Source organism: Schistocerca serialis, chromosome 3 (genome assembly GCF_023864345.2).
Source record: "Schistocerca serialis cubense isolate TAMUIC-IGC-003099 chromosome 3, iqSchSeri2.2, whole genome shotgun sequence".
Classification (NCBI taxonomy): Eukaryota; Metazoa; Arthropoda; class Insecta; order Orthoptera; family Acrididae; genus Schistocerca; species Schistocerca serialis.
Genome location: NC_064640.1, coordinates 605,300,350 through 605,312,721, shown reverse-complemented (window position 1 = coordinate 605,312,721; position 12,372 = coordinate 605,300,350). Strand labels below are relative to the sequence as shown.

At 44.8% G+C, this 12,372-nt stretch overlaps 1 protein-coding gene across 1 annotated transcript in view; it reads right to left on the bottom strand.

Annotated features, from left to right (window-relative positions):
* LOC126471036 (uncharacterized) overlaps nt 1-12,372 on the bottom strand; it is a 197,719-nt gene that overhangs the window by 55,166 nt on the left and 130,181 nt on the right. The window contains exon 4 of the mRNA XM_050099102.1: nt 3,506-3,688. Coding sequence (XP_049955059.1) covers nt 3,506-3,688 — 183 coding nt within the window. The remainder of the gene's footprint in view (nt 1-3,505; nt 3,689-12,372) is intronic.

The window sequence follows — 12,372 nt, the reverse complement described above, 5'->3', positions numbered from 1 at the left end:
TAGCCTATCGCGATTGCAGTTTATCGTATCGCAACATTGCTGCTCGCGTTGGTCGAGATCCAATGACTGTTAGCAGAACGTGGAATCGGTGGGTTCAGGAGGGTAACACGGAACGCCGTGCTGGATCCCAACGGGCTCGTATCACTAGCAGTCGAGATGACAGGCATTTTATCCGCACGGTTATAACGGATCGTGCAGCCACGTCTCGATCCTTGAGTCAAGAGATGGGGCGTTTGTAAGACAACAACCATCTGCACGAACAGTTCGACGACGTTTGCAGCAGTATGGACTATCAGCTCGGAGACCATGGCTGCGGTTACCCTTGACGCTGCATCACAGACGGGAGCGCCTGCGATGGTGTACTCGACGACGAACCTGGGTGCACGAATGGCAAAACGTCATTTTTTCGGATGAATCCTGGTTCTGTTTACAGCATCATGATGATCGCATCCGTGTTTGGCGACATCGTGGTGAACACACATTGGAAGCGTGTATTCGTCATCGCCATACTGACGTATTACCTGGCGTGACGGTATGGGGTGCCATTGGTTACGCGTCTCGGTCACCTCTTGCTCGCATTGACGGCACTTTGAACAGTGGACGTTACATTTCAGATGTGTTACGACCCGTGGCTCTACCCTTCATTCGATCCCTGCGAAACCCTATATTTCAGCAGGATAATGCACGACCGCATGTTGCAGGTCCTTTACGGGCCTTTCTGGACACAGAAAATGTTCGACTCCTGCCCTGGCCAGCACGTTCTCCAGATCTCTCACCAATTGGAAACGTCTGGTCAATGGTGGCCGAGCAACTGGCTCGTCACAATACTCCAGTCACTACTCTTGATGAACTGTGGTATTGTGTTGAAGCCGCATGGGCAGCTGTACCTGTACACGCCATTCAAGCTCTGTTTGACTCAATGCCCAGGCGTATCAAGGCCGTTATTACAGCCACAGGTGGTTGTTCTGGGTACTGATTTCTCAGGATCTATGCACCCAAAGTGCGTAAAAATGTAATCACATGTCAGTTCTAGTATATTATATTTGTCCAATGAACACCCGTTTATCATCTGCATTTCTTCTTGGTGTAGCAATTTTAATGGCCAGTAGTGTATCATTACGGTTCCTTCAGTCGCAGGCAGACTACTATGTGAAATGGCCTCTTGTTTTCCACGCAGTCCAACATCAGGCCACTGTCACATCCCCCACAGACCTGCACGATTTGACCAACCGGTGGAATGGATACCCACATCTAGCCAACTTTTAAACTCTGTCCTGTGCTAATAACGCTGTCTCACACGGGTACGAGGCATCTCTGTGTCCTCCACAGTGATCACTTAACATCTGACGATGTTCGCATCCGTTATATGCTCTGCTAAGCGTGGTAACAATATTAAACGTGAACAACCCTAATGCACTCTGGTGGCCGTTCTATCTGTGACAGAGAACTGTAACTCTAATCATGTTCATTACAGTAATGGTGTGTGTGTGAACGGAGTTACATTGGCATCCGACCGTGTCTTCTGAGTGCTTCATTTTTGTTTTTCTGGCAGTGCATATAAAACTCCCCTCCTTAAATACCTGGCACATTCTGATTTCTCAAAAACAAAATGTACACTGACAGAAAAAATCGTAACACCAAGAAGGAGTTGTGCGACATAAAAGAAAGTTGGTAGACGTGACTATACATCTGAAAAATAATGTCTGTTAAAATTTCTCCACAGTCGCGTAAGAGTGGCGCTAGTAGCGCCACTATGAAGACGCAAATCAGGTTTGCTTTAAATACACGCTGTAACGGTCGTGAGCGTTAGTTATCTTTGAGATTGGACTTGGTGAGTTGATGTTAGTCCAGAATGCCTTTAAGGCAACAGAGACGGCATTATCAACACCCCACCGAGTTTGAACTAGGTCGTGTAATAGGGCGACGAGAAGCTGGAGGTTCCTTCTGCTATATTGTAGAAAGACTTGGCAGTAATGTAGCCACTGATGTGACTGATGGCAGCCGTGGTCACGAGAATGTGTGGTCGCAAGAAGATCGGGTTCCGGAAGGACTATTTGCACTACCGAGAGGGAAGACCATCGTGTTGGACGTATGGCCCTGGCGCATCGTACTGCATCTACAGCAGCAGACTGAGGAACAGTTGGCACCACAGTGACACAACGAACTGTTACAAATCGGTTACTTCAAGGACAACTACGAGCCAGATGCCCTGTAGCGTAACCCCAAAACACGGCCATTTGCAAGTTCAGTGATGTCAAGCGAGAGCTCATTGGAGGGCAGGGTGGAGGTCTGTTGTGTTTTCTGATGAAAACTGGTTCTGCTTTGGTGTCAGTGAGGGCCGTGTGTTCGTTAGAAGGAGACCAGCTGAGGGCCTGAAACAAACCTGTCTGCGTGCTAAACACACTGGACCTACGTCTCGAATTATGGTCTGGGGTACGATGTCATATGACAGCAGGAGCATTCTCGTGGTTATCCCACACACCCTGACTGCAAATTTGTACGTCAATCTGGTGATTCGACCTGTTGTGCTACCGTTCATGAACAGCAATCCAGAGGGTGTTTTCCACCAGGATAATGCTAGTCCAAAATTCTCTAAAGTATGTCGACACGTTGCCTTGACCTGCTCGATCACCAGGTCAGTCTCCTATCGAGCCCATATGGGACTTCATTGGACGACAACTCCGGCGTCCTCCACAACCAGCATTAACCGTCCCTGTATTGACCAAGTGCAACAGGCATGGAACTCCATCACACAAATTGGCATCCGACACCTGTAAAACACAATGCTTGCATATTTGCATGCTTGCATTCAACATTCTAGCGTTTACACTGGTTATTGATGTACCAGCATTTCACATTTGCAGTGGCTTATCTCGCGCTTACGTGTACCTATGATCTTGCAATGTTAATCACCTAAATGTGTTACATAGGCAAATGTATTCCCGAAAATTCATTAGACTACATTACTTATTTTTTGATGGTGCGATTTTTTCCGTCAGTGTAGAAATCGGATGCTTTAATAGACCTGGTGCCTCAGGAGTTGTAATAACGGAACAGTTCAGGGAAAATATGGAGTAAGTTGCACATACATTTATAATTATTTAAGGCATTTCGGAGATATACTTACTTACCACATATATTAATCAGGGTCAGTTGTAGAGACAAGCAATCGTGTGAAATTGGCCTAAATGTAGCATCCGACAATTACTTGGGCAAGTTATTTAGTGTCTTACAATCACTCAATGTAAAATGCAACACAATATTTGCGGTTTTGTAGGTTTTCTATGCGAGTTCACATTATTATAAAAAAGCCATTGACTGATGGTATGTTCAGACCATTTTGTTTGTCTAGGCCTCTATCTGGTAGTTTATGAGTGTACATGATGATACCTTAGTTGTGTATGCTTCATGAGTAGTGTGGTATCTATTTGTTACTATCCTGCACACTAGTACATGCTAGCGAGAACTCATAAATTAAAATATATTTGAAGACGTGTGTACAGACCGGAGAAATCCTCGCTGGATAATACTTTCTGCCACTGTCTGCTGAGGAGGATTCTTCTTCATTGTCATCCTGTTGTTCAAGAGCTCGTGCTTCGTGCTGTTCACTGGGCTGGTCTTCGACAGCAGATTCAGTCTTTTCATCGTCCGCATTTTCTTCACTTTCATCTTCAGGTGAGGCAGTTAACTACAATGAAAGAATGAATTGACGGTAATTCTGACGTTCAATAAGTGTTTGGCTCGAGAAAAAAGCTGGAATCATTTCGAAAGAATGTTAAGTGTAAAGCTTCTTTGGGATCAACACCCATCACAATAACGGCGATTGTGCTATTGACAGAAGCAGAAAACATGAGTACATGAGTAATGTAATAAATTTTTGTTTTCAAATTAATAACCTGACGCAATACCAACACCATTAGTCACCTGAAGCGCCTTTCACTCACAGGAGTAAAGTAGGTTTTGTCAGAGATTCGTGTGATACTGTTCTAAATACCTTACCGATAATTATATAGAACAAACATTCAGAGAAGCGATTCCTGAATGTAACATTTTTGATTTCCTGGTTCCAAACAGGTCCGATGTTTTCGGTTTAGTGAACGTAGAGCAGCAGAGGAGGAGGAGCTTATAGCGTCACTGAGCACGGGTGCCAATATAAACGGAAAAAAATTGGGAGAATTGTACAACACGCCTTAGGTAAGTATGTGCTTAGCAGAGTTGTAAGGGATGGAAAAGACCGACCATGTATCAACAGCCGTGTTTAAAGTTGCTCCGCCGACCGAAGTGGCCGAGCGGTTCTAGGCTCTTCCGTCTTCCAAGGGGGTTGGGGGGGGGGGTGGTAGGGGATAAGGCATGCATGATTACTCATAATTACTCCAGGGTTTCAGTATGCGACTGCGCCAAAACTAAAAGACAAAACAGACATACATCAGTGGACAGAGAATCTCTCAAACTCCTAACTCACACTACAGGTGCTCAGTATGATCTTCGATTGTTTTATGGCAAGCGTCAATCCGTGGGTGCAAGTCGTTGGCAGGATGTGTCCGAGGAGGCGCGAAGGCAGCCCGCTTTGCGATTCTGATAATTGGGTTGCCTATCTGCAGGTGCGTACTAATTCGATGTAACAATATGGAGACAAGGGTGAACAATGAAACCTGAGAACAGCACAATCTACATGTTCAATCTGTAGCTAAAAGAATTCTGTTAATTATTATTAGGCTTTCCTTTACCATGAGACACATAGCAACAACATGCAGCTTTTCGCTGATAACCTATTGTGGGATACACATGTCCTCTTGACAGTCAAAGGGTTAAATCAGTAAATAGATCAAAGTCATCTATCTAGTCACTCAGTGACCATAGTGATGCTACACGGAGGATGAGAAAGAGAGAGAGAGAAGACTGAAATACTAAATTTCTTCATTCGAATTTGTTTACTAATCCTCCTTTCAATCTAATACCAAAAGATACAAGGCACCACGGTAAAGTAAATCAAATAAAATCAGTAAACGGAGGAAGGGCGACTGGATCTGATGGAATATCTATACGATTCTACATAGATTATCGAAAGAACTCCCGCCTCGTAGCAGTCAATCGAATGCCGCTGGCGCAGTGAAACGTTACAAGTGTCCGGAAACCTGTACAGGCCATTGCTGTCTTCATGAAGGGTGGGTGGAAAGATGCACACAAATATATTCCTATAACGCTGAAGTCAGTCTGCTGCAGAATTTTGGAGCCTGTTACTAACGTTTTGCAGAGAGTAGGTTTTTCCGTCTGAATCAATATGCATTCGAACAACGAACTTGTGAATCCTAACTCGCTCTATTCATTCACGAGAACAAGCTGGTAGTAAGTTCACTGTGGGCCGTTAACACTGTAACACCTTAATGTCCGAGTGCAACAAACGTCAAACTGGCATGTAGTGTACCACTTGTTTGGATATGCCAATAATTAGCATTTCATCACAACCACATGACGTAGGTAGGAGTAACGCCATCCGCATCATGTATACACTGAGGTCACAAAAGTCATGGGATAGCAATAAGCACATATACAGACGGCAGTAGTATCACGTACAAAAGATATAGAAGGGCAGTACATTTGGCGGAGTTGTCGTTTGTACTCAGGTAATTAATGTGAAAAGTTATGGACTCACGACAGGAGCTAACAAACTTTGACCATGGATGCATGCGACATTCATCATTCATCATCATTTTCTTTTGGCCTTTGTTCAACTCCAACGCGGGGTCGGCCTTGTTACTATGGATTTGGCGATGTTAGTGTCAGAGGGTGACCAGATGCCCTTCCTGTCGCTACCCTGTACCCCCTGCGACGGATATTAGTGCATCCCAACTGTCTGCGTCTAGTGTAAGCCATGAAATACTGCGAACGTTTTCAAATGTCTGCAGGTCGTGTAACTGAGGCGGAACGTGGAGACCATCCGGGTATTTACGTAGTGGGATGCGGAAAACCGCCAAAAAACCGCATCCAGACTGGCCGGCACACCTGCCCTCGTCGTTAATCCGCTGGGCGGATTTGATCCGAGGGCGGAGCGCTTACCAGGTTGCAGCGAATTAGCGCTCTCGGCCTGGTGGGTACGTATGAGACATTACATTTCGGAAATCGTTAGGGAATTTAATATTTCGACATCCACAGAGTCAAGAATGTGCCGAGAATACCAAATTTCAGGAATTACCTCTTACTATGGACAAGGTAGTGGCCGGCGGACTTCACTTAACGACCGAGAACACCAGCGTTTGCATAGAGTTGTCAGTGCTAACAGATAAGCATCACTGTGTGAAATAACAGCAGAAATCAGTGTGGGATGTACCACGAACGTATCCGTTAGGACAATGCGGCGCAGTTTGGCGTTAACGGGTTATGGCAGCTGACAAGTGACGCGAATGCCTTTGCTAACAGCACGACGTCGCCTACAGCGCATTTGCTAGGTTCGTGACTATATCGGTTGGACCCTAGATGACTGGAAAACGGTGGTCTGCTCAGATAAGTCCCAATTTCAGCTGGTAAGAGCTTATGGTAGAGTTCGTGTGTGACGCAGACCCCACGAAGCCATGGACACAAGTTGTCAACAAGGCACTGTGCAAATTGGTGGTGGGCCAATAATGGTGTGCACTATGTTTGTATGGAATGTAGGCGCCCTTTGGTTATGTTCGGCTACTTGCAGACCATTTATAGCCTTTCATGGATCTCTTGTTCCCAAACAACGATGGAATTTTTATGGGTGACAGTGCGACATGCCACCGGGCCACAATTATTAGCCACTGGTTTGAAGAACATTGTGGTCAGTTCGAAAGAATGATTTGGCCAGCCGTATCACCCGACATGAATGCCATAGAGCATTTGTGGGATGTAATCGAGAGGTCAGTTCGTGCACAAAATCCTGCACCGCCAACACTTTCGCAATTATGGACGGCTATAAGGGCAGCGTTGCTCAATATTTCTGCAGGGGCTTCCAACGACTTAGTGAGTCCATGCCACGTCGAGTTGTTGAGGACGTAGTGCAAAAGGAGGTCCGACTCGATATTAGGAGGTATCCTATGACTTTTCTCACCTCAGTGTACTGTATACATCGAAAGGTTACGTAGGATGTTTTCTATTCAGAAACTGCATTTGAATGTTGTATATGTTGTGAGAAGTTCGTGTTGAGCTTCGTATAAAAAAGAGAAATGTCTACCAGCACGAATTAGCTGCCAAAAATGGGAGGGTCGTGGCGTATCGAGACTGCGTTGATCGTTTAGAGATTTTACTGCTTGCGTTGGTCGGGATCCCGCTTCTGCAATGCAAAAAATGACATCGTTAGATTCAGGAGAGCCATACTCAGAGCTACGCAGGATCTAACGGCCCACTACAACCAGCACCCGAGAGGATAGACATTAGTTCGCTTGGCTGCGCAGGACCGTTCAGCCACATCACATATCTTGTGTCAGGAAATGTAATCATTTGCAACACGATAAATATCCGCACGGACAGTGTGACGACCTCCAGAAGGCTGTGGAATGTCAGCACGGCAACTATTGCTGCCATTCGTTTACATCTGCATCTACATACATAATCCGCAAGCCACAGTGCGGCGCCTGGCTGAGGGTACCCTGTGCCACTACTAGCTGTTTCCTTTCCTGTTCCGTCCGCAGACTGAGCGAGAGAAAAACGACAGTCTATCTTACCTTCGTGATCCTTAACGCGAAATGTATGTTGGCGGCGATAGGATCGTTCTGCAATCAGCTTAAAATGCCGGTTACATAAATTTTCTCCGCATTGTTCCTCTAACGACCTTTGCCTTCCCTGCAGGATCTCATTTGATATTCCTAACACTTGTGTATTGTTCGAACCTAACAGTATCAAATCTAGCACCCCGCCTCTGAACTGCTTCAATGGCATTCTTTAATCCGACCTGGTGCAGATCCCAAGCACTCGAGCAGTACTCAACAACAGGTCTCACTAGCATCCTATACATGGTGTCCTTTACAAATGAACAACATTTTCCCAAAATCATCGGAATAAACTGAAATCGATCATTCCTCTCCCTACCACAATGCTGATATGCTCATTCCATTTCGTTCCATTTCATATTGCTTTGGATATTTAGACGTCGTGACTGGGTCAAGCAGGATACTACTAATGCTATTTCTGAACATTACGGGTTTGTTTTTCCTACTCATCGTCATTAACTTAGATTTTTCTACATATAGAGCCAGCTGCCATTCATCACACCAACTAGAAAATTTGACACTCGTCTTCGACACCTACCCGTCCACCGCAGCATCATGAGCAAACAACTGCAGATTGCTGTGCTCCCTGTCCGCCAAATCATTTATGTATATAGAAAATAACAGCGGTCTTATCATCCTTCTCCCGGGTTCTCCTGACGATATCCCTGTCTCTGATGAACGCTCGTCGTCGAGGACAACATACTGGGTGCTATTTCTTAAGAAGTCTTCGAGCCACTCACATATTGGAAAACTATTTCGTTTGCTCATGCCTTCGTTAACAGTCTTCGTGTGTACCGTGTCAAATACTTTCGGAAATTTGGGAATATCGAATGTGGCTGTTGCCCTTCATACATAGTTCGCAGTATATAATGTGAGAAAAGGCCAAGCTGAGTTTCAAACGAGCGATGATTTCCCTTGATGCAGCAGTAGAAGAAGGTGCGCTGACAGTGGTACGCTGGCCGACAACGCCGGCCACAGAAATGGCACCACATTATCCTCTCTGAAGTCTCATGGTTCTGCATAGAACATCACAATGGACGTGACCGTGTGTGGAGGCTTCAAGGAGAAAGGGTGTTGCCACATTGCATTCATCATTCTCATACGAGTCCAATACCTCGGGTGACAATATGGAATACACTGTATGATTACTCCTCGTCCGCCGTAAGCGATAATTCGTTGAGCAGCCGTTAATTTTATGTTGTGTTAATGCTGCTGTCTGTGCCCGGTCTTCGACGTTTCCGTCACGTTATCTTTCAACAATATAACGCAAGCCCATGCTATCCTGACCTACCTCGATACCGAGCGTGTTCAACTCTTGTCCTGGCAAGCACGTTACCCAGATCTCTCACCAACTGAAAACATCTGTTCATAGATTGTCAAAACCGATGACGTGTGGCATACACTGAAGGCACCATGTAAAGACATACCCGTTACCTGTTATCCGAGGTCACTTCGATTGAGTGCCCTGCATGTTAGAGCCACTGTTGCTGCCGGAGGTGGCAGCTGTACGTACTAAACTCGCACACTGTATTCCTCCAAATCATCTAAAAATTTTATCATGCATTCTGTACAATACTGTATACGCACAATAAGTAAATTTTATTTATTTGCTATACCTCCTGATGTTGCAGTTCTAATTATCAGCAGTGCTGCTGCCGAGTTTCATTCCGTCTTGCTGACTTTCAGAAGGCGTTCTATTCGTTTCGACACCTTAACCCAACAAAATGAAACCGGATCGTAGCAAATATCAGACCAACTTCGTAACTGAATTGAAGAGTCTCTAGCAAACAGAATACAGCATGATGAGCTTAACGAAGAGAGATCTTCAGTCATAAAAGTAACTTTTAGCTTACCCCAGGGGAGTATTACAGGATCGTTATTATTCACAATAAAGAATTGTAATGCTCTCTGCGACCGCGTGATTCGATAAGCGACACGTGCATCCTGGATAGTGCCAATGGGCAGCACCGCAGGGAGTTCACCCTTTGTTGGGAGGGTACGGGTTTGGCAAACTTGGGCTTCCAGAGCTGGGAATTGGGGAGCGTTGCCAGTCCCTTTAATCGTACGCGTGCTTGACTGACCACCATCGGCTCGCTAGTGGACTGTTATGTCTTACAGGGAGGGGGAATCTTTAGTTAAGGGCCCAGATCGCGAAGGTGGTACAAATCTCTACAAAATCCTCAGCCTCAAGGAATATCATGGTTCTATGCGATAGATATCTGTTGATGCGAAACATTTATTAGCGGGCATCCTCCTGGACATCGGCCGCACCCCAGTTGCACAAGCTTACTCAATCAAGCAGTGCCTTGTTTCGGCTGACCTTTAGTTTCCTCTCTACTCGTGGGATCAAGGTGAATCCTTCAAACACTGCTATCCCACTACTAGGTAGCAAAACTCAACACAGTGAAAAGACTCCAATAACCAACCTTCCTGAAAAAAAAAGCACTCTTACGCAAACCTTAGGTATCAGTAATAAAACACAAGTTGGTAGTCAGGATGTCTTTTTAAACCTGAAAAGGTGGTAGCCAGAATTTTTTTCACATATGGAAAGGACAGAGGGCAACTACAAGAAAGTTTGACTTTGCACCAAAAGGGGTCAAAGGACATCGAAGGTGCTTTGAAATCTGTATGAAGTTTGAGAAATGGCAAATTGTTGGTTGAAACATACAGATGTCTGAATCCCTCGCGGAATCTGCAATAGGGACAGAGCTGCACATCGCCATGAACTACAGGAGGGTGTTATGATATGCATAAATGTAATAGACGTACCAAGAAAGGAGCTGTAGCATGAATCGGTTCAAGAAGGTGAAACTGACATGTAAAATATAATGAAAATAGTAGATGGTATACAAGTAAGAAGGACCACATTTATGATTACATTTAATGAAAGAACACCTCCTGAACACATCTGTTTAACAGTGAGGTCTTACATACCCAATCGATTGCCCTGTTATAAATAGTGTGTAAGTGACAAATCACATGCGGAAGATGTACATTGTGGTGACGAAAGTCATGGGATGCTTCCTAATATCGTGTCGGATCTTCTTTTGTCCTAAGTAGTGCAGCAACTGGATGTGTGATGAAATTAACAAAAATGGTTCAAATGGCTCTGAGCACTATGGGACTCAACATCTTAGGTCATAAGTCCCCTAGAACTTAGAACTACTTAAACCTAACTAACCTAAGGACATCACACACACCCATGCCCGAGGCAGGATTCGAACCTGCGAACGTAGCAGTCCCGCGGTTCCGGACTGCAGCGCCAGAACCGCACGGCCTGAAATTAACAAGTCCTTGGAAGTTCCCTCCAGAAATATTGAGCCATGCTACCCAATAGCCGTACATAATTGCGAAATTGTCTCCGACGCAGGCTTTTTGCAAGAACTGACCTCTCGATTGTGTCTCATAAATGTTCGATGGGATTCTTGTAGGGCGATCTGGGTGGCCAATCTATTCGCTCGAACTGTCCAGAATGTTCTTCAAACCAGTCTCTAACGATTGTTCTCCTGTGAAATGGCGCATTTTCATCCTTAAGGTGTCTGCCCCCGGTAGCTGAGTGGTCAGTGCGACAGGCTGTCAATCCTAAGGGCCCGGGTTCGATTCCCGGCTGGGTCGGAGATTTTCTCCGCTCAGGGACTGGGTGTTGTGTTGTCCTAATCATCACCATTTCACCCCCATCGACGCGCAAGTCGCCGAAGGGGCGTCAAATCGAAGCTCTTGCACCAGGCGAACGGTCTACCTGACGGGAGGCCGTCTTCACACGACATTTATTTATTATCCTTAAAATTTCCATTGCTGTTTGCTAGCATGGTGTCCATGAATGGCTGCAAATGGTCTTCAAGTAGCCGAACATCGAGGGACCCAGTCCATTTCATGTAAAGACAGTCCAGACCATGCCAGTCTGGAGTAGAGGCAGTGGTACATTTAGGTTTATCGGGTTCCTGGGTGCAGCAAACATCATAATACCTTCCACACATACACAAAGAAAAGCATGGACTTTAAAATATATGTAAACAGTATTTTTAAATTAATATTTTTGTTGATATTCGTGTTTTATGTTTAATAATTAGGGAATATGATGCCTATTTTTATCTTCTCAACGTCTGTCCTATTTTAGAATAGCCTCCATTTGTTTGCACATTATTCTCCATAGTTGCTGTCTTCAGCGGTAACTATGCCTGCATGTATCATTCAATACTGTGTCAACCCAGTGCTTCCTTAATTAATACATTTAATGGTAGCATAATAACGATCAATAAATGTTGAATTGATAGTTGGACATAAATGCACAGGTTCCGAAATCCGTCAATTTCACTTTTTATGAAACATAAGTTCTTCACTTATACGTATATTTCTTGTGGTATAGCATGTTTTCTAACAAAAATCAGTTCCTAAGCTCATTTTATACCCATACAAAGACGTTATAAAGTTGGGTGAAATTTCGAAAATCGGCCTGATTTTGAAGTATTGTATTCAAAAATGTGGCCACTGGAGCGCTTATTCAATAGCAACTTCTGAACAGAATGTTTATGCAGTTCTGAACTTTCTGTGTGTTGTTTGGAGGTGCTGGCGACTCAGTAGTAACACAGGCGTAGACCAGTGTGCAGCCGCCTGCAGCAGCGGTATGCAGCGTGTATACAGATTT